The sequence below is a fragment of the Armigeres subalbatus genome, chromosome 1 (assembly GCF_024139115.2).
Source record: "Armigeres subalbatus isolate Guangzhou_Male chromosome 1, GZ_Asu_2, whole genome shotgun sequence".
Taxonomy (NCBI): Eukaryota; Metazoa; Arthropoda; class Insecta; order Diptera; family Culicidae; genus Armigeres; species Armigeres subalbatus.
Window position 1 is genome coordinate 263,802,869 of NC_085139.1, and position 22,607 is coordinate 263,825,475.

At 43.8% G+C, this 22,607-nt stretch overlaps 1 protein-coding gene across 2 annotated transcripts in view; it reads right to left on the reverse strand.

The window, feature by feature from the left end:
• The window catches only part of LOC134207235 (homeobox protein B-H1-like), a 205,513-nt gene that overhangs the window by 24,109 nt on the left and 158,797 nt on the right, over window positions 1-22,607 (reverse strand). For both annotated transcript variants that reach the window (XM_062682958.1, XM_062682957.1), the window contains exon 2: window positions 21,589-21,820. In XM_062682958.1, coding sequence (XP_062538942.1) covers window positions 21,589-21,820 — 232 coding nt within the window. The remainder of the gene's footprint in view (window positions 1-21,588; window positions 21,821-22,607) is intronic.

Consider the following 22,607-nt stretch of genomic DNA (forward strand, 5'->3'; position numbering starts at 1 on the left):
AAAAAGAAATTAACGCAAAACTAACAAATTTATGCATACGAACAACGATCTCCGTGGCAGTGGTACCGTTCTGTGTGCGAGTACATGGGGCGGCTGTTTTCATGTGGTAAATTTGCATATAAACTATAAATTACCGCGCGCTGGTCCCGTTGTAGCGCTGAGCGACGCAGGGGCTCGGCGCTGGCGGTGAGGGTTCTGCACCCGCAAACCAACGATTTATCAAAACCAATGCTGCTAAACAGACCAATTGCTGCGCCGTTAGCAAGGACGGTAATTAGCTTCAGGACAAATCTCCTCATTCAGTGTAACGTGCATAATACCGTCGGTGATTAATTAGCACTCGTGTGTAGGGTCTCCGGACTTGACTATCGACTTCTTCGCCCTTAGCCGTTTGCTTCTACCTTCGCACCTAATCCCATTTGTCATTTCACACTTGTGCAGAGCGTTCCGGCATGAGGACACCACTGGGTGACACTTCATCTTCGAAGCAAGTTCTGCCAGCAGGAAGCTATGGATTATACATGCTCGTACCTTCCTACCGGATTAGAACCGGGCCGCATTCATTGCAATTTGACTGGCGTCGTCGCCACCGACCTATTCTCTCATCATCCTCCTTTTCACGCTCCATCATAATTGGATTTCGGAAAGAGCACACCGTCGGTTGATGCGCATCTCTCATCATCTCTCATTAAAAAAGGATCTCTCCTCGAAACCTTTTCCGGAATCCCGGCTGCTGCCATCGAGATGGCGCCACCCCGTTCTGCTCTAGCCTTCTTAGCAGCCGAAGTCCTGCTGTTGCCGTTGTCTTCGTCGGCCGCAGCCGACGGCGCCGGAAACTGAGTCAGCAACTCCCTCCGCCGTTTGACTGCGTGGATTCTTCCTTCGCCGCCACAGCTCTCATTCCGCCACGTCGGTTTTCACTGCATCATCATCTAATTATTACCCACTCTAGAGTCGGGCTCGAACCCCGGAATGGAACGTCTTTAGACGTAGTGAGCGCTGAGCGCTCTGAAAGAGATTCTCTGCACCAAATCACTTTGATGCCTACTTGGATGAACGGGCGGAAATTTGTTTTAGAGCTGCCTAATTGAAAGTGTCTGCGCGATCATTGATATCAATGGTGTGGTGATTTTGTTTTCGTTGCGCTTTCTCTATATCTCCCTCCCTCCTTTCCTACAGGTTTCTTCCATACTGGAGGCCATGTAGGTATTTGGCAACCGACAAAGGGTGTCCGAATGTTTTGCTCTTCACTTTTCTTCTGTCGAATTTGTTACCGGTTTATCTTGGCCTGCCTAGGAGTAGACAACGACGGCGTGGTTGTCGTTTTAACGAGATATCGCTCTCCAAATTGGCCTAATTTGGTGCCCTCTTTGTCCGAACGCCACCGCCGCCGACTGGCTCTCCGGTCAGCAGCGCAGCGCACTGACATGTGAGCGCTTTTGTTTTTAATTGCCGTTGCTTGACCACCACCACCACTCCATATCTTCGCCATTAAATCGCATTTGGCAAATCAGAAGTTCCGTTCATTAGCGTCGATGACGTTTTGGTGCGGGCTTATGATCACTGTCCGATACTGACGGCAAGAGGTTTTTGCTGGTTCATCGCTGATGCGGGCCGAAATTCGATTAAAAGCCCCCGAAATGGAGCAAAATTTGAGTCACTGGCGTTGCTGCTGCTGCTGCTGCTGCATTTGCGTCAACGAGAGGTGCGCTTAAGTGCGATGATGCGGCATAACTTGCGATGTAATTGCTTCGGTGTGAAGAATGGCAGCGATATGGAACTCGATGTGTTCTGTACAAAAATTGTCAAATAAAACGTTTGTTTGTACCTACATTTATATGTTATTTTGGAGCAAAATCTATTCACCAAATATTTTTATATGAGCTGGACAAAAAGCTCGAGTCACAAAATGATATCTCTTCTTTCGGTGATTAAAATTTTGCAACAATAAAAAAAGACATCGTTGAATTTGACATGGAACTGTTAAAAGTTTTATGTGGCCATGGACATGTAGCATTCTAACATCCTACAAAGCAGATTGGTGTTTTGACCATATCTTGCGTGTTGCCACTCAACCCCCGGAAATAATTATAACACCATCGCTGTCTTTTCATACAAAATGGTAATGTTTGAGAATCAAAATCTCGATTTCTATAGCGATTTGATTAAGGAGACATTTAGCCTCCCAGCCTAAAATGGCCTAAATTTTGGATTTATGATTGTTAATTGTTTTCATGTTTACTAAAAAGGCACGTTCTCACGTTGGCACGTTGGCACGTTGTATACAGCCCCAGATAAAAGAGGTGGCTCTGTGATTATTTCCAACTAAAACTAGAAATAAAAAGCGAACAGTGAGACGTCTCACTTATTTCTTATTTTCACATTTTCACAGCGAGAAGTGATAAATGCAGTGTGAGACGTGAAAAATGGGAAGCGCGAAATGAGGAGTGAGATGTCTCATTTGACTTACGGCCGAATGACTGACGGCCAAACGACCCTTCCCAAGCAACCAGAAGTTCAGATTTTACTTAAATTTACTTTTAACCGAACTAATTGGTTCACTATGGTTCACATCAAGTTCCAAGCATCCTTAACGAAACTTTAAAGTTCACTTTTACGCTCCCACCCTACTATAAATTACTTAAAATGAGAGCTGATTAAGCCAAAATAGCCCTTCTTATCCGAACTTCTGGTTGCTTGGGTTCTCTCAATTAGTATCAGGCCATTAGGCCGATTACCGTTTGTACCTCAGATTCCGAGCAGTGAAGAGTGAAAAAAATGTTATGAATAGTGATAATTGCGAAAAGTGAGGAATGAAACTTCGCATGAGAAATAAGAAGTGATTGCGGAAAGAGAAGTAAAGATGGATATGTGCGAAGCGAGATGTAAAAATCAAAAGGTAAAAGGTGAGGAATGAGAATTAAAAAGTGAGATGTGAGAAGTGAGAAAAGTGAAATGAGAAATCTGAGGTGAGAAGTCTGAAGTGAGAAGTGAGTACTGAGAAGTAAGAACTACGAACAGAGAACTGAGAGCTCAGAACAGAGAACAGAGAATTGAAAACTTGCTACTGAGAACTAAGAATCTGGGAAGGGCCGTTTAGCCGAAAAGACCATTAGGCTGAAAGTCATTTTGCCGAATAGGTCATTGGGTCAAAGAGGTCATTTGTCCGAATAGGTCATTTGTCCGAAAAGGTCGTTCGGCCGAATATGTCATTTGACCAAATAGGTCATTTGACGTTTCACTTCTCAATCATCATTTCTCACTTCTCACTGCGAAGAGAGACAACTCTCTTCTTTCTTCGCTCTTCCCACTTTTCACAGTGAGAAGTGATAAGTGAGAAATGAGGAATGAGAAGTGAGAATTAGAACGTCTCACTTCTCTCTTCTCACTTCTCACTTTTCACAGTGAAAAGTGTGAAATAAGAAGCAGTCTCACTTATCACTTCTCACAAATAATTTCTCGATTTTCACTTCTCACTGTGAAAAGTGAGTTGTGCCAAGTGAGAAAAGAGACGTCTCACTTCTCACTTTTTGAAGCAAGGATAAATGAGAAGTGAGAAGTGAAACACCTCACTTCTCACTCTTCACTAAAATTTTCTCACTTCTCATATCTCACTGTGAAAAATAAGTAGTGCGAATTTAAAAATGAGTCTCACTTCTCACTCCTCATTTCTCACTTCTCACTGTGAAAAGTGAAAAGTGGGAAGTGAGTAGTGAGACGTCTCACTTATCAGTTCGCACTACTCTTTTTTTACAGTGAGAAGTGAGAAATAATTAGTGAGAAGTGAGACGCCTCACTTCTCACTCATCATTTCCTACTTCTCATTGTGAAAAGTGAGAAGAGTGAATTAAGAAGGGAGGCGCCACTCTTTTCACTTATCATTCCAAACTCCGTTTTTCTCACTTTTGTAGTGAGAAATGATGATTGAGTAGTGAGAAGTGAGACGTCAAATTACTTATTTGGCCAAATAATATATTCAGACCAGCGACCTTATTGACCAAATAACATATTTGGCCGAATGACTTGTTCGGGTAATTGACTTGTTTTGCCAAATGACATATTCGGCCAAATTACTTTCGGCCAGATGGGTTTTTGCCTAATGTTTTGTTCGGCCTAGTGGCATTCGGCCAAATGGCTTTCGGCCGAATGGGTTTCGGCCAATCGACCTTTCCCCCTTTTTTTAACCCTCTCTTTCTCACGACTTTTTTCGAAGATTTCAATAGGATGGAATCACCTTTGAAAAAATGCAAGAACAAAAGTTATCGGAAGCCTCCTTTCAAGAGGCTCGGAAGCCTCCTTTCAAGAGGCTCGGAAGCCTCCTTTCAAGAGGCTCGGAAGCCTCCTTTCAAGAGGCTCGGAAGCCTCCTTTCAAGAGGCTCGGAAGCCTCCTTTCAAGAGGCTCTGAAGCCTCCTTTCAAGCGGCTCGGAAGCCTCCTTTCAAGAGGCTCAGAAGTCTAATTTCAAGAGGCTCAGGCCTCCTTTCAAGAGGCTCAGAAGCCTCCTTTCAAGAGGCTCAGAGCCTCCTTTCAAGGGCTCAGAGCCTCCTTTCAAGAGGCTCGGAAGATTCCTTTCAAGAGGCTCAGAGCCTCCTTTCAAGAGGCTCAGAGCCTCCTTTCAAGAGACTTAGAAGCCTCCTTTCAAGAGGCTCAGAAGCCACCTTTCAAGAGGCTCAGAAGCCTCCTTTCAAGAGGCTCAAAAGCCTCCTTTCAAGAGGCTTAAAAGCCTCGTTTCAAGAGGCTCAGAAGCCTCCTTTCAAGAGGCTCAGAAGCCTCCTTTCAGCTTTCAAGAGGTTCGGCAGTTTCCTTTCAAGAGGCTCGGCAGCCTCCCTTCAAGAGGCTCGGCAACCTCCTTTCAAGAGGCTCGGCAGCCTTCTTTCAAGAGGCTCGGCAGTCTTCTTTCAAGAGGCTCGGAAGCCTCCTTTCAAGAGGCTCGGAAGCCTCCTTTCAAGAGGCTTTCAAGAGGCATTTCAAGAGGGTCAGAAGCCTCCTTTCGAAAGGCTCTGAAGCTTCCTTTTATGAGGCTCGCAAGCCTCCTTTCAAGAGGGTTGTAAGCCTCCATTCAAGAGGGTTAGAATCCCCTATTCAAGAGGTAATGAAGCTTAATTTCAAGAGGCTCGGAAGCCTCCCTTTAAGGTGAAACTGTCCAGAATCCAACTAATTTTCACCTCGCATTTTCAGAGACACCAACCTCAACAAAGAAGTAACGAATAAATGTCATCTTTTTATTTGCTGCGTCGATCGACTGGGTGAATTAGCTCAGCAGTCACTCGGTTGAACCGAGGTACGTAGTTCACGAAATGGTCTAAGAAAGACTCACAACTTTTTCGACAACTTGACAACTAACTTCTGCCTGTAACCAATCCATAACCAGTTTTTTAAATGAAATTTTGGAATAACTTCATCGAACGCTCGAAGTTGGTTCATTTACCCTTAAAAGGCCGGGACGACAGTCACCCCCTTCAAAGTGCTCGTTCTCAGTAAAGCGTTGACCAAATTTCATGACCCCGGGCTTTTCTCAAAGGGGATTAGTAGAGCTTTCTTTTGACATAGATGCCGCCCCGCTAGACCCCTCCCCGCGTTCATGAGTATCGAAAATGTCTGTGTTTTTTCCTTATTTTTTGCTATGATGGCCAAATTTCTTCAGTAATCAAGTGCAATGAAGTTCTGGCGTCATAAAATAAAGTAGATACATGAAATATATCAAGTAGAAGTGATTTTGAACGTTTCCAAGTTATCTGATTACTGTAATTACCGATATTGAAAGCCATATCCCTGATCTAAGATTTATGGTCATATTTCTTAAAATCTGATCACGAAATAAACCAGACAGGAGGTAAAAATATCACAAAAAGACTGTGAACATATGTGTAATCAATTTTATGTATTGAAGATACTATTTTGGAACATTCCAGTTCATCCAAAATATCCGTGAGTTCAGGTCTTGAATTCTACCATAGAAGCGAAAGATAATGTGCACATAAAAATACTCAGAGTACATCCTACTCAGTTCAAAGATATCAAATGACTCATGGGAAATTTTGCTGCGTGCCCCAGAATGCCATGCTAGAATGCGCGAAATGTTCTGAAGTTCGGCTCGTAAAACCTACGCAACAACGGCCTCGAAAATGTTTTCGGCAGCTATCAAAACCTTTCCCAACAGCTCCTTGGATACCTGCCAAGAAAGGATATACCGATCTTTCAGCACTTCAGTACACTGCAGGTCATCCAAAATGTTCTTGAGTTCAGGTAGTCAGATCTACAATCAAGTAGAAGCGCAATGGTTGTTTCAAATCAAGCTCAAGTCATCTGGCACAGTTCAAAGAAATCAAATAACTTATTGGAAATTTTGCTGCGTGAATCATAATGACATTCTAGAATGCACGGAATGTTCTGAAGTTCAGCTCGTAAGACCTACGCTACAACAGCCTCGAAAATGTTTTAGGCAGCTATCAAAAACCTTCCCAACAGATCCTTGAATACATGCCAAGAAATGTTATACTGCTCTTTCTGCATTTCAATACACTGAAGGCCATCCAAAACGTTCTTGTGGTTAGGTCGTCAGATACAATCAAGTAAAAGCGCAATGCTTGTTTCAAATTCAGCTCAGGTCGTCCTACTCAGTTCAAAGAAATCAAATGAATTATTCATCAAAAACGTTCTTGAGATCAGGTCGTTATGGAGCACGCAGAAACATTTTCAATAAGTCATTTGATTTCTTTGAACTGAGCAGGATGACCTGAGCTTGATTTGAAATAAGCATTACGCTTCTACTTGATTGTAAATCTGACGACCTGAACTCAAGAACGTTTTGGATGGCGTCCAGTATATTGAAATGCAAAAAGATCGGTATAACGTTTCTTGGCAGGTATCCAAGGATCTGTTGGGAAGGGTTTTGATAGCTGCCGAAAACATTTTCGAGGTCGTTGTACGTAGGTCTTACGAGCTGAACTTCAGAACATTTTGCGCATTCTCGAATGTCATTATGGGGCACGCAGCAAAATTTTCAATAGATTATTTTATTTATTCAGACTAAGGCCGAAGTGGCCTGTGCGGTCTTCTCTTGAGTCTTCTCCACTCGGCTCGGCCCATGGCTACACGTCGCCAACCACGCAGTCTACGGAGGGTCCGCAAGTCATCCTCTACCTGATCCATCCACCTTGCCCGCTGCGCACCTCGCCTCTTGTGCCCGTCGGATCGTTGTCGAGAACCAATTTCACCGGGTTACTATCCGACATTCTGGCTACGTGCCCGGCCCACCGCAGTCGTCCGATTTTCGCGGTGTGAACGATGGATGGTTCTCCCAGCAGCTCATGCAACTCGTGGTTCATTCACATCCTCCACGTACCGTCCACCATCTGCACCCCACCATAGATGGTACGCAGCACTTTCCTTTCGAAAACTCCAAGTGCGCGTTGGTCCTCCACGAGCATCGTCCTGGTCTCGTGTCCGTAGCCCAAGCAGCACGCGCAACATCTTTCGAATAGGTGTTTGTTCCTAATAAATTGCATTGAAGACACTGGCAATACATCGAGTCACATTAAAGCCACTTCCCAGTTTCAGAAAATCACAATGTTTCATTTCCGTTTAAGTGGCGTCGCAATATTCTACTCATCTGACTTCTTGCGTGGTTTAAAATTTGATGTGTTTCATATCAGAAACAAAACAGATAATTTGCAGAATTAATAACACTTCGGTTCATTGCTGTTACGACAATGTTTCTGATATGTTGCAAAACACTTTGAGCTTAGCTGAGCAGTATTTTAGTTTTGACAGTCCCCTGCATGTTCCGTATAAGGTACAATGTAGTTACAAATGACTTTGTTGTTTATGTAGTGTACTTGTAGCAGAATCTCCAAATAGAATTGTTGGTGTGATGGTTATAGTAGAAGTATGCAAATCTCAAGGTCCATGGTTCGATTCCCGGTTGGTTTTTGTGTTTTTATTTTCATTGTAGCCGCAAGATGTTGCAAATAGGCTCCACCTCTTGCGCTTTTTGTGTCACAAAGGAGTTCCAAATACGACGCGTTGTGCATACGTCAGACCTTTAGTAAGTCACACCACAGTTGTTGTTACTCACTGAGAAACAAGAGGTGTTGCTTGGGAGAGGACTACCGGTCTAATTAGCGTTTTGAATATTGTCAGTTTGGTACGGCGGCGAACTCTATTCGATCGGAGCGTCTTGCGGAGTCCAAAGTACGTACGATCTCCAGCCACCATGCGTCTCTAGTGAGCCCAAGTACACAAATTCTTCTACCACCTCGATTTCGTCACCACCGATGCAAACTCGTGGTGCGTGGCTCACATCTCTCTTGAGCCTCTTCCTATCATGTAGGCTTCCTCCATCTTCTTGTATCATATGCGGCTTTGAAGTCGATGAATAGATGATGTGCGGGCACGTTGTATTCGCGGCATTTCTGCAGTACTTGGCGAATGGCGAACACCTGGTCCGTGGTGGAGCGTTCGCCCATAAAACTCGCCTGGTACTGCCCCACGAACTCCCTTGCAATTGGTGCTAGACAACGGCATAACATTTGGGAGAGTTCCTTGTAGGCGGCGTTCAGCAATGTGATTGCGCAATAGTTGCTACAATCCAGCTTATCGCCCTGTTTGTAGATGGGACACACGACACCTTCCATCCACTCCTGTGGCAGAGCCTCATCCTCCCAAACCTTGGTAATGACCCAGTGCAGCGTTCTTGCCAGTGCCTCACCACCGTGTTTAAATAGCTCTCCTGGTAGTTGGTCAATCCCAGGGGCTTTATTGTTCTTCAGCCGGCCGATCTCCTCCTGGATTTCCTGGAGATCCGGAGCCGGTAAAATTATGCCCTGCGCGCGCTCTCCCAGGTCCATCACCAAACCGCCATCTTCGTCTGCCACATCGCCATTCAGGTGTTCTTCGTAGTGCTGCCGCCACCTTTGGATCACCTCACGCTCGTTCGTAAGAAGGTTCCCGTTTATATCCTTACACATATCAGGCTGTGGCACGTGGCCCTTACGTGAACGGTTCAACTTCTCATAGAACTTTCGTGTGTTATTAGCGCGGTACAGTTGCTCCATCTCTTCACGGTCTCGATCTTCCTGCTGGCGCTTTTTCCTCCGTAAAATCGAGTTTTGTCTGTTCTGCGCCCGTTTATATCGTGCCTCGTTCGCCCTCGTGCGCAAGGATGTTATCGATCATTTAGTAATTCGCGTTCGATCATTTAGTAGTTTGTGAATAACTCATTACAGAAGCTGAATTTCAAAATGTGTTGTATGGTGGACTTCTAGTGCGTAGGTTTTTCTACAACTCTGCCTAATGGATTGTTGTTAGAATTCCACTAATAACAAAGTTATAGCACTAGTTGCAGTAGCTTTAACTAAATGATTGGAATTTTGTAATCATTTAGTCTAAGTTACTGATACTATAGCTATAACTCGGTTACTAGTGGAATTCAAACAACGAACGATTTGGCAGAGTTGTAGAAAAACCTTCGCACTAGGAGTCCACCATACACCACATTTTGAAATTCAGCTTCTGGAATGAGTTATTGACAAATTACTAAATGATCGAACGCGGATTACTAAATGATCGTTAACATCCTTGTTCGTGCGGTGTTGCAGCAATCTCGCCCATGCTGCATTTTTCTCTTCTACTAACTGCTCACATTCGCCATCATACTAGTCGTTTCTCTGATCTGGGGGCACCGTGCCAAGTGCAGCGGTTGCGGTGCTACCAATGGCGGATCGAATATCTCTCCAGCCATCTTCAAGAGACGCTGCGCATAGCTGCTCTTCCGTTGGGAGTGACACTTCCAGCTGCTGCGCATATTCTTGGGCTAGTCTACCGTCTTGTAGCCGCCCAATGTTAAGCCGCGGCATCCAACTTCGACGCGTGTTGTACACCGTCGAGAGTTTTGAGCGCAGGCATACTGCAACGAGGTAGTGGTCGGATTCAATATTCGCACTGCGGTAAGTGCGGACGTCGGATGTCGGAGAAGAATTTACCGTCGATTAGAACGTGGTCGATTTGGTTTTCCGTTTCTTGGTTAGGTGATCTCCATGTGGCCTTGTGGATATTTTTGCGGGGAAAGAAGGTGCTTCGGACTATCATTCTGCGGGAGGCTGCGAAGTTTATGCATCGTTGGCCGTTGTCATTCGATACGGTGTGCAGACTATCAGGTCCGATGACCGGTCTATACATTACCTCCCTTCCTACCTGTGCGTTCATGTCACCGATGACGATTATGACTTTTTGTTTTTGATTTTCAATAGGTAAGTCATTTGATTTCTTGAAACTGTGCAGGATGATCTTAGCTTGATTTGAAACAACCATTGCGCTTCTACTTGAATGTAGATCTGACGACCTGAACTCAAGAACGTTTTGGATGGCCTCCAGCATGTTGCAGAAAGATCGGTATAACGTTTCTTGGCAGATATCCAAGGATCTGTTGGGAAGGTTTTTGATAGCTGCCGAAAACATTTTCAAAGCCGTTGTAGCGTAGGTCTTACGAGCCGAACTTCAGAACATTTCGCGCATTCTAGAATGGCATTCTGGGGCACGCAGCAAAATTTCCCATAACTCATTTGATTTCTTTGAACTAGGCAGGATGACGTGAGCTTGATTTCAAACAACCATTGCGCTTCTACTTGATTGTAGATCTGACGACCTGAACTCAAGAACGTTTTGGATGACCTGCAGTGTACTGAAGTGCAGAAAGATCGGTATAACGTTTCTTGGCAGATATCCAAGGATCTGTTGGGAAGGTTTTTGATAGCTGCCGAAAACATTTTCAAGGCCGTTGTAGCGTAGGTCTTACGAGCCGAACTTCAGAACATTTCGCGCATTCTAGAATGTCACTATGGGACACGCAGAAAAGTTTTCCATGAGTCATTTGATATCTTTGAACTGAGTAGGATGTACTCTGAGTATTTTTATGTGCACATTATCTTTCGCTTCTATGGTAGAATTCAAGACCTGAACTCACGGATATTTTTGATGAACTGGAATGTTCCAAAATAGTATCTTCAATACATAAAATTGATTACACATATGTCTGCAGTCTTTTTGTGATATTTTTACCTCCTGTCTGGTTTATTTCGTGACCAGTTTTCAAGAAATATGACTATAAATCTTAGATCAGGGATATGGCTTTCAATATCGGTAATTACAGTAATCAGATAACTTGGAAACGTTCAAAATCACTTCTACTTGATATATTTCATGTATCTACTTTATTTTATGACGCCAGAACTTTATTGCACTTGATTACTGAAGAAATTTGGCCATCATAGCAAAAAATAAGAAAAAACACAGACATTTTCGATACTCATGAACGCGGGGAGGGGTCTAGCGGGGCGGCACCTATGTCAAAAGAAAGCTCTACTAATCCCCTTTGAGAAAAGTCCGGGGTCATGAAATTTGGTCAACGCTTTACTGGGAACTAGCACTTTGAAGGAGGTGATTGTCGTCCCGGCCTTTTAAGGGTTAATTGCGGTCGGACTTTATTGTCCTTCCAAAACACATGGCTAATCCGATGTGCTTCTATGTAGGGATTGTAGCAAGTGATCGATTTTATAATTGGATAAAAATTGATGATATTCTGTGTAGAACAAGCAAGAAATGCTTCGACAAGAAAATATGGATGCGGTCCCACATCTGGAACGCGAAATCGTTAGGAATTGACAATTCGACCATGTTCCTTGTAGGAAAAATCGTTCAAGGAGACCCTGACGACCCGGCGGCCAGCTTGCAACGGAAGAAAAGCGAAGTCGACCGAACCATCCAATTCGAAGAGTGGCCAAGAAAGTCAAATCAGACAATAAAGCGGGCTGGACTACATATCTTCAAGACAAGGAACGCCTAACCAAACCGATTATTAGAATACGGTGGCCAAATCCCGCTCCAGGTGCAGCTGTAGTGGATTGCAGTAGACGACGAGAAGTAGGTCATTGAATCGGACGCCAAGCAGATTACCGTCGGCAAGTCCTGCCAGGAATTGAATCGGACGCCAAGCAGAATTCTGGAAAATTTCCTAAAGAAAAAGGACGACAAATTCGCCAAAAAAGTACTGGGTGTGGTAGGCTGATGCGTTGTACCCTGTTAGGATCATTCAGGGGGGAGCTTCGGAGAGCCAATTCAGCACCTTGGTATCGGTGACAGCTTGTTGAACGGTCCGCCGTTGCTCAAGCGTTTCTATTCAAAGCAAGCATCGCCGCACAAAAACACCGGGCAGTGTGAGGTGATGGAAGACTGACACGGTTCCTCCATGGAAGCCTCCGCGCAGAGCAAAGCGTAAAAATCGGTTTTTGGATTCGTTCAAACCTGCTTGATATCCAGAGGAAGAATCCAAAATCGACTAGCGGTTTTGATAACCACCTAATAATTAACTATTTCTAAAATATATATAAAATCGCTCGCGATTTGTCAGGCACACTATCGGATTCCGAACTCTAATCACAGAAATTAACAAACGACAGTCGATTTCGCTCTACCCGGAAATACTCAAACGTCACAAATGGCCGACATCCGCCAGTTGTGATTCTCCTGCGATCGCAAATTATCCAATAAACAAAACCAGACTAACTGCGAACGGTAAATAGCCATCTATCGTCGGACGAATTGGCACAATTGCACCCGACCGACCACCCGAACCCGTTCATTTGGCTAATGAGCGAAAAGCACACTCAAACGCACAAACACACGCGATGATAGAACAAATAAATTAATGGAAAAATCACCGTGCATTTGCGCTTAAACCATATCATCATCGTGTTTCAATAATATGCCATTCAACCGGCGGCGGCGGTGGCGGCGGCAGAGGCCCACTGAGTGCGGGCCATATGCCAGGCCCGGTGACGGCTGTGCGGCGGAAAGTCAGGTTGCAGTCGGAGTGGCCACGGCACGGCCGCCACAACTTCAACCGCACAAAACAGGCTCCGATCCACAATTTGGACGCATCAAACGCTATGCAAATTATGTCATTTCGTTTTGCGATCAAAATGTTAAATCGTTACCTTTTTTTTAGCCGCAGCCGAAGGTTTGATCCGGGAGAAACATACGCACGTACAGACAGACAGACACACACACGCATGGACATACCATACGGTCAAACCAAACAACACAACATACGCGCACCTGTCATTACGGCTTTGATTTATTGTTTGTGGTTTTGCGATATCAATTTATTTATTATTTCTGTACGTCGGACGGGGGCTTCGATTGACGATTGGACTCAAACCGAAGGAGAACAGAAACTGAAATTCAAAAGGATTGGAAAAAATAACATGATTTAATACCTGATTAAATTACCCGGTCGCCACAATTGGCCATCGGATCAGACGGCAAACAGCAAATTGGTTCACAAATAAGAGAGACCTGCCAACCAAATAACCACCACCACCATCATCATCATCATTGACATGTGATACGGTAGACTGGCTCTATGCAATCACACGTCATTTATCGATGGGAATGTGTGCCGCTTTTTCAAACACATTCAGCCTACAATCACCCGTCAGAGTGGTACCCAGCGACACAGCAGCTAGCCCAATTGGCGAATTCGGCCCAGGTCGGACGAGGGAGCCGAGCGTAGCATTCTTACGATTGTAACCGCATAAAAACCGCAGCAGCAGCAGCAGCGACCCTATTAAGATAACAGGGTCCCCATTCCCCAGCAGTCGCAGCACCAACCAACCAACCAAGTGTTTGGCCGTTCTCCGTTAGCTAATAATGCCTTAGGGAGCAGAAGAAAAAAAACTGCTTCGAAACGAGCGCGAAAAAATAAACGAATTTCACCCTCCGTTTCGATACGGTGTGTGTAAATTTAATCGCAAACTCGCTTCACTATGATGACCGCGACCAGGTGCGATTGTTATTTATGAAGTGTTTGCTGGGCCGCAACTAACACCGGCGGTCGTCGTCGTCGCCGGCCAAACAGGACCAAACAAGACCGCGAAGGATGCATTTCGTAAGGAAAACACCGTTTAACTATTGCATGTCAATTGGCGCTTGTAGATAAAGGCGGCAGAAATTAACGCGATTTGTAGTGGGTATGCAAATTTTTCCATGACTCTAGGCGGATGGTTGGCTCACGATATCCTTAATAGCGGCGCTATCGGCGTTGTGCCCTTTCTTATAGCAGTTCAGTGAGGTGGAAAAGTTTGCCTCTCCGTGTCGCAATTTTTGTGTGAAGTAACTTAATTTCATTTTTCGTACGAGGTTATTGTTTTCAGGTGCAAAGCCTGGTGAGTCGTTTAATAGTTTCCAATGTTGCAAACAAATGTAGGTTGTCCAATCCAAGAAGAATAGTTGGGTTTTCTTTCGAAAGCTTTTCAATCGATACATCAGCCAAATGTTTCGGAAGCTGTTGTGCAGACACCATTGGAACATTGTTTAGAAGAAAAGTTTTATCTAGAACCCTTCACTGACTTCATTATCCTGATGTTTCCTGTGAACGTGACCATAAGAGCACCTCCACGGGAGTCCTCATCGCTATTCTCATTATAGCGCTCCCTCCCGAGTGCTATTTTAGGACAGCGCCCCATCTTTCCACCGGTGGCTTTTGTTTTAGGTATAGCGACATCGTAAACATTTTGAGTTCTCACCGGGCGTTGCTAAAAGTAGTCAACATCTTCTTCAATGGCTTTACATTTCAACTGGAACTTGGCTAGCTGCTGAAATTAGTATTCTATTAGCATTTTATCAGTTATTAATTTAAAGCTTTTCTGTGCCCCCCATTACATGCGTATGTATTTTGTGTGACATCTGACAACTATGCCCATGGGGCCCATAGGTATACTCGAAAGCATCCTTGACCGAATCGGGAATAGAACTCGCCATCTCCGGAGGGTAATTCTACGCTTTTGATCCCAAGGCTAGCTGAAGACCCGTAGTAGTAATTTTTTTCACCGTTATTCCTTCTGGAATTTCTTCCGGGGAATTATACTTGCAGTCGAAGAAATTCCTCATGAAATTGCCACCAGTCTTTCCACAAGAATCTCTTGACAAATTCAGGAATGCTTCCACAGTTTTTTTTTCTCTGAAGGATGTCTCGGAGAAAAAAAAATTGTAACAACATCCGAAAGAATCCGTAGAGTTTTCAAATGAAACCACAAAAAACATATAGGGCTTTTCCAATAAAAAAAATCCCGAGAGAATTTGGAAGAAATGCTAAAACTATTCTGGGAAGATTCTTAAAAGAACACAAAAATTGCTGGGGAACTCCCGGAGGGATCCAAGATGATTTTCCAAAACAAATCATTTTAAATGAACGACAGAAAAGATAAACTTGTGGGAGCTTTTCTGGAGGAACTACTTAAAGAACACACTGAACAATTAATAAAGAAACCTTCTGAGGCATTCCTGGAAGACCTTCCCTTGGAATAACTATAATAACAAAATAAAAACAGTGGAATTTTCTTTCGCGAGAAATCCATGAATATTTCGGGCTCTAGCGGGCGCCGGTGCGCATCGCTCCTCATTATAGCTGATCCATTACTGTAATCATTTCTTCGCGGAGTTGAACTGGGGCACTAGTTAAAAAAATTAATATTCTCCTTGTTTTTAATTTACGTCGAAATTGTTATGATAAAGAAGATTTTCCGCATTTTTTTGTTATCAATACCAAAGTGACGTTTCACAAAATAGCAACCCTGTATGGAAATTTAGCAACCCAGTATGGGGCGCTAAATTTGGAAACTCGCGGCTAATTTTGAGTTGCGTTCTTATTTTACATTCCCGTTTAGATACCTCCGGTGTAAAAGTGGGTCCCTATCAGCGGCCCGGAAATAGCGATAGGGACCCAGATGGGGCCTCCCGAGGAGGTGCTCTAGAGGTTGAAAAGTAGCATCTGCATTTAGTCGGGGAAGGCCCGTGTATACCATTTGGCCGAACAAACCATAAGGCCGAAAGTCATTTGGCCGAAAATGTCATTTGCACGGATATGAATGACATTTGGGCGAAAAGGACATTTGACCGAATAAGTCGTCTGGCCGAATAGGTCATTTGGTCAAAAATGCTGTTTGACCGAAAATGTCGTTTTGGCCGAATAAGAATTTTGGCAGAAAATGCCGTTTGGCCTAAATGGTCTTTTGACAGAAAGTCCCATTTGGTCGGACATATAACGTGTTCGAACGGGTAAAAAGCCGAAAATGGCGTTCGGACGAACAGTTGGTGGTCGAATTTTCGTTTGGCCGAACATGTCATCAGGCCAAAAAAGTCGTTTGATCGAATATGTCATTTGGCCGAAAACGCCGTTTGACATCTCATTTCCCACTAATCATTTTCCCTTCTTTCACAGTGAGAAATGAGAAAGTAAAAGTGAGAAGTCAAGACAAAATTTTCAAAACGACTTATCTGCTTTTGTAAACAAAGATTCAAACAACGATTTGACGAATGTGATAGCTCTCCCACGCAAACCAACACCACCAATTGGTAGGTGAAGGTTTCCGCTACCTGTTGATGGTGTTGGTTTGCGTGGGAGAGCTATCAGATTCGTCAAATCGTCGTTTGAATCTTTGTTTACAAAAGCAGATAAGTCGTTTTGAAAATTTTGTCTTGAAGTAATAAATGAGAATTAAGGAGGGAGATGTGAGCAGTGAGACGATGCTTAGCCATTAGGCGGAAGGCCGTTAGGCCGAACGGCCATTAAGCCGAATGGTCATTCGGGGCGATCCATATACCACGTGAACAATTTTGGAAGGAGGGAGGCAATGGCAAATGAGCATGATTCAAAGAAATTTTTAAAAATTTACGCGAGCAATTGTCCACGCGGGGGAAGAGGAGTATCTTACACTCACCTAAACCTGTCCAAGTCGTATGTGGAGAGCCTCTTAGGAATTAGGAATGAGAAATAGAAGTGAAAAGGGATCAGTGAACGGTGTGAAGTTAGAAGAGATAAGTGATTAGTGAAAAGTGACGAGTGCTGGGTGATAAGTGAAAAGGGAAGGAAGGAAGAAGAACGAAGGCAGGAGGAAAAGCAAGCAGGAAGAAGGAAGAAGGGAGAAGGAGGAAGAAAAAAGTAGAAAGAAAGAATGAAGAAGGTCGAAAGAAGAGAAAGAAGGGAGAAGAGAGAAAGAAATTGAAGAAGGAATAACTAAGACAAAAAATGAAAGCTGGAAGAAAAAGTAAGGAAGAAGAAAGAAAAATAGAAAGAAGAAAGAAGGAAGTAGGAAGGAGCAAAAAAGAAGAAGAAAGAAATAAGAAGGAAGAAAAGAAATAAAGAAGGAATGAGGAAGATAGAAGAAGGAAGAAGAAAGAACAAAACAGAAGGAAGAAGTAAAAAAAGACGCAGGAAAGAAGACATAAGAAGGAAAAATGAGGAAGGAAGAATGAAGTAGGAAGAAAAATGGAACAAGAAAAAAGAAGAAAGAATAAAGAAGTAAGAAGTAAGACAAAATTAAGAAAAATAAAGAAGGAAGATGGAAGAAAGAAGAACGAAGAATGAAGATGGAAGAAGAAAGAAGAAAAAAGGAATCAGGAAGAAAAACGAAGAAAGAAGGAATAAGGAAGAAGTGAGAAGTGAGAAGAAAGATTGAAAATCAAGAAAAACGAAATAAGAAAAAGAAATGGACGAAGGACGAAGGAGTAAGGGAGAAAGGAGAAGGAAGAACACACTTCTCACTTCTCATTTCTCACTTATCATTTACTTCTTACATCTCATTCGGCCTAATAACCGTTTGGCCTGAAAACCATTCGGCCTGATGACCATTCTGTTTAATGACCTTCGGACGATGGTCTGACACCCAGTGAGAAGTCTCCTCTTTTCACAGTAAAAAGTGAGCGTTTTTTCTTCATGCTCCTCACACTAAAAAGTGAGCAGTGAAAAATGAGAAGTGGTACAGTGATCGTTCGCTAATTGGGGCACGATGGCGCAACCACAACTCGAATGCCGTTCGTTAATTGGGGCGTTTAGACAAGCGTCAATGTTGTTTACTTTTTGCCTTGAACAAAAGAAAATTATACGGAAACAAAACGTCGAAACGATTTCGACATCACATTTTGACGTTTAACTGCTTTTAGTTAGTTTCGCTTAACTGTTAGTTTCGCCTCAATTAGCGATTCTCTCAATAAAAAGCGCCCCAAATAGAAAAAAAAAAACAATTAGCGGACGTTCACTATAATGTGAGATATCTCACTTTTCACTCATCATTTCTCACTTCTCATTGATCACTCGTCACTTTTCACTTCTCACAGTGAGAAATAACAAATAGGAAACAAGGAGCGGGAAGTGAGACGTCTCACCTTTCACTTACCATCTCTCACTTCCCACTTTATACTATTCACATTCGCTATTGTTCGGCCAAACGACATTTTCTGGAGCACGACCTGTTCGACCTTGCGATACTTTTTATCGTTTGTTCGATACAGCCAAATGACATTTTCGGTATAGAGATGAACTAGCCGATGGCTGCAAATCTCTCTAATAAAAACACACAAAAAAACATTTAAGGCCAAATGACCAATTCGGTCAAATTACTTTTTCGGCCAAACGACGTTTTCGGGTGTATGACTCAGTCAAGTCAATGCCATTTTCAGCCAAATGGCCCTTTCGGCCAAATGTCCCTTTCAGCCATACGACCATTTCAGCCAAACCGCCTTTTGGGTGAAATGATCTATGCGGCAAATCGACCATTTCGGCCATTCGGACGACATTTTAAGCCACATGACCTGTTCGGCCAAACGACATTTTCGGATGTATGACTCATTCAGGAAAACGACCAAATGGCATCATTTTTATTTTATTTTTCAACTTTTTAAAGGGATTTTTCTTAAGAGGGAGTTCATTACTGAAACCAAATGACCTATTCGGCCAAACGACCATTTCAGCCGGATAGCATTTTCGGTCAAACGACATTTTTGGGCGTATGACCCGTCCGACCAAACGCAATTTTCGGCCGAATGCTCCTTTTGGTTAAATTTCCCTTTCGGCCAAACGACCATTTCAGCCCAAGGATTTATTTGGTTAAACGACATTTTAAGCCAGATGACCTGTTCGGCCAAACGACATTTTCCAGCGTATGATTCATTCAGTAAAACGCCATTTTCTGCCACATGGCCTTTCTGCCTTTAGGCCAAACGACCGGTAAAATGAGCTATGCGGCCAAACGACCGTTTCGACCAAATGACTTCATTTTTATTTTGTTTTTTATCTCTTTTAAAGTGATATTTCTTAAGGTTGAGTTCATCATTCGGCCAAACGACCATTTCAGCCGGACAGTATTTTCGGCCAAACTGCATTTTTGGGCGTTTGTCCCGTCCGACCAAACGCAATTTTCGTCCGAATGCTCCTTTTGGTCAAATTTTCCTTTCTGCCAAACGACCACTTCAGCCCAACGATTTTTTTCGGCCAAACGACATTTTAAGCCACATAATCAGTTCGGCTAAACGACATTTTCGAGTGTATGACTCATTCAGGAAAACGCCATTTTCAGCCAAATGGCCTTCCTGCCTTTAGGCCAAACGACCATTTCAACCATACCGCCTTTTCGGCGAAATGAGCTATGCGGCCAAAGAAATGACCTCATTTTTATTTTATGTTTCTACTTTTTTCAAAGTGGTTTTTCTTAAGACATAGCCAAATAGATACCAAATGCCCCATTCGGCCAAACGACCATTTCAGCCAGACAGTATTTTCGGCCAAATGGCATTTTTGGACGTATGTCCTGTCCGACCAAACGCAATTTTCGGCCAAATACTCCTTTTTGGTCAAATTTCCCTTTCGGCCAAACGACCATTTCAGCCCAACGATTTTTTCGGCCAAACGACATTTTAAGCCACATGACCAGTTCGGCCAAACGACATTTTCGAGTGTATGACTCGTTCAGGAAAACGCCATTTTCAGCCAAATGGCCTTTCTGCCTTTAGGCCAAACGACCATACCGCCTTTTCGGCGAAATGAGCTATGCGGCCAAACGACCATTTCGACCAAATGACCTCATTTTTAATTTATTTTTTAACTTTTTTAAAGTGATTTTTCTTAAGGTAGAGTTCATCATTGAAACCAAATGACCTATTCGGCCAAACGACCATTTCAGCCGGATAGCATTTTCGGTCAAACGGCATTGTTGGTTAAATTTCCCTTTCGGCCAAACGACCATTTCAGCCAAACGGCCATTTCGGCCAACCGACATTTTCATGATTAATTATTTGCGAGCGTCTTAGGGGAAAATGAGACACGGTTAAACGACTATTGTCGTCCTAAAGACAATAGACATTTTCAGCCATCGGTCAAATAACATTTTCGGCCGAATGGCCCTTTCTGCTAAATGACCCATTCGGCCAAACGACCATTTCAGCCAAACCGCCTTTTCGACGAAATGATCTATGCGGCCAAACAAACAATGTCGACCAAACGGCCTTTTCGGGCAAATCGCCAGTTCGACCATATGTCGCTTTCGACCAAATCGGTTTTCTGTCTAACAACCATTTCGGCCAAATGGAATTCGGCTACATGTGTTTTGGTCAAATGGATTTCCTTGTCCGCTCGACTGGAGTATTAAGCTTATTTGGGAAATATTTGACTTCGCAGTCTTGGAGGGAATTGAAAACTATGTTTTTAATCTTTTCCCGACGTTTCGGTCCATTTAGGGCCTTTTCCAAGGGGTCGATTTGTTAAAGTTTCTTCGTCAAATATGTTTCTGTGTAACGTGCAATGCCATGTGAATCAAATGGTTCAAAGTCATGTGAATCCAATCGGACCAAATTTGAACCATTTGATTCACATGACATTGCACGTTACACAGAAACATATTTGACGAAGAAACTTTAACAAATCGACCCCTTGAAAAAGGCCCTAAATGGACCGAAACGTAGTTTTCAATGCCCTCCAAGACTGCGAAGCCAAATATTTCCCAAATAAACAAATGGATTTCGGTAGAATGAGCTTCGGTCAAACCACTTTTCCACTTTTAGACATTTGGCCAATGCATCCTCAACTGGCGTAGAACATAAATAAAACTGCAACATACAACGTCATTCGTTGGCATATCATGGAGAGATGCTTAAGCTCGCCTCATCTAAATGGACTAGCGTGTTCGTGTTCACCATCTGCCTACGGTCGGAGTCGTACTACCGAAGCAGGACTTAAGAAAGCTGCCGCCATTCTGACTGAAAATCCGCAAGAAACATCAGTGGCTCCGAGCCGAGCCTTGAAGTGAATTAAGAGCAAGCCAAAGGGGTCACGCGTTGGAGAATCTCCTATGAAGCTTGTTTACAGCTGGTTACTGGTGCTACAGATGTGATGAGACTGTTTCTATTTGTTTGCATTCTAATTTCATTTTAAAATATAAATACGCGCTGGATTGGATAACCCGAAAGTTAGTTTATGGATCCACTATCCAATTGATATAGGTAGCATTAACAGACGGAGCTTATTGTAAGCAAAAGTATCCTCGGACTGATCGTGAACTACAGAGATCGTAGAGATACCGTGGGGCATCGCAATCCGTACACTTAAGCACCTAAGTATTCGGAAAAGTCCCTAGAAAACAGGAATCAAATCCGAAAAACGTCAGCGACGGCAAAACGCTAAAACTGTTTTGATTCAACTGGCGCATAACGAATCTAAATCTTTGTTCAATATCAACTAATTCGCATTTTCAGCCGGACTCACCTTCGATTTTGGTACCACGTCTTGACCTGGGTGTCGCTCAGCCCCAGCTTGTTCGCCAGCTCCATCCGGTCCTGCACACTCAGGTACTTCTGCCGCTCGAAGCTCTTCTCCAGCGTCTGCAGCTGGTGGTCGGTGAAGGCCGTGCGCGCTTTCCGCTGCTTTTTACTCAACCCGGACGATCCGCTCAGTCCCAGGCCGTTCTTTATGCTGTTTCCATCCTCGTCCTTGCCACCTGGAAGAAACCATCGGAAATATGAAGAAAAGCAGGGGTGAGACACTGAGTAGTCGGAAATCGATTACGGATACCGTTCTGCGGCCGCCCGCCTTCTGCCCCCCTTGGAAATGGAACTATTGTGTAAAATCATTCAAATACTTAACTAGCTTTGACACATTTCATTCATTTTTAATAGACTGCCGGATTGTGTCTACGCGGCTGGGTGCAGAAAAACTGAGCAATTAATCATTCTCGGGGCTCACACTCCTTCGGGAGCCGCACCACTCGAACTCGACCTCGCATCGGGCATCAGGGATATCAATTATTATTGTATAGGGCGAGAGCCCGTCAGCCCGGGCAGCAGGCAGAGAGTGATGGAGCAGTTTTTCTGCGCGCCACCGCCCCTGTCTTAATTATGCTTTTAAATATTTATAACAATAATAACAATCAAACACACAGAGAGTGAAAGAGTCTCAATGCGCGATGACGAGCGACGAGGACTGGCAAAAGCACGCCAGGAGGTAAGCGAGCCGGCGAGCGCGCGGTGCAGGCAGACTGCTACCGTTGAACATTGTTGTTGATAGGAAGCACTCATTGTGACATTTAAAAATCTATTAGGCTGCATTACGTCAGCGCTTTTCGATCACTGACTGACTGCACTCCCGCCGGGAAGCGCGGAGAAAGGCACGATTGCCGCGAGGTTCTTTTGCAGCAGCAGCAGAACGGGAACCGGTTAGGATGATCGAAGCAAATGACGGAGTTCTCATCCGAGTAGGTCATGGTAATCTGTGCCTGTGACGGATGA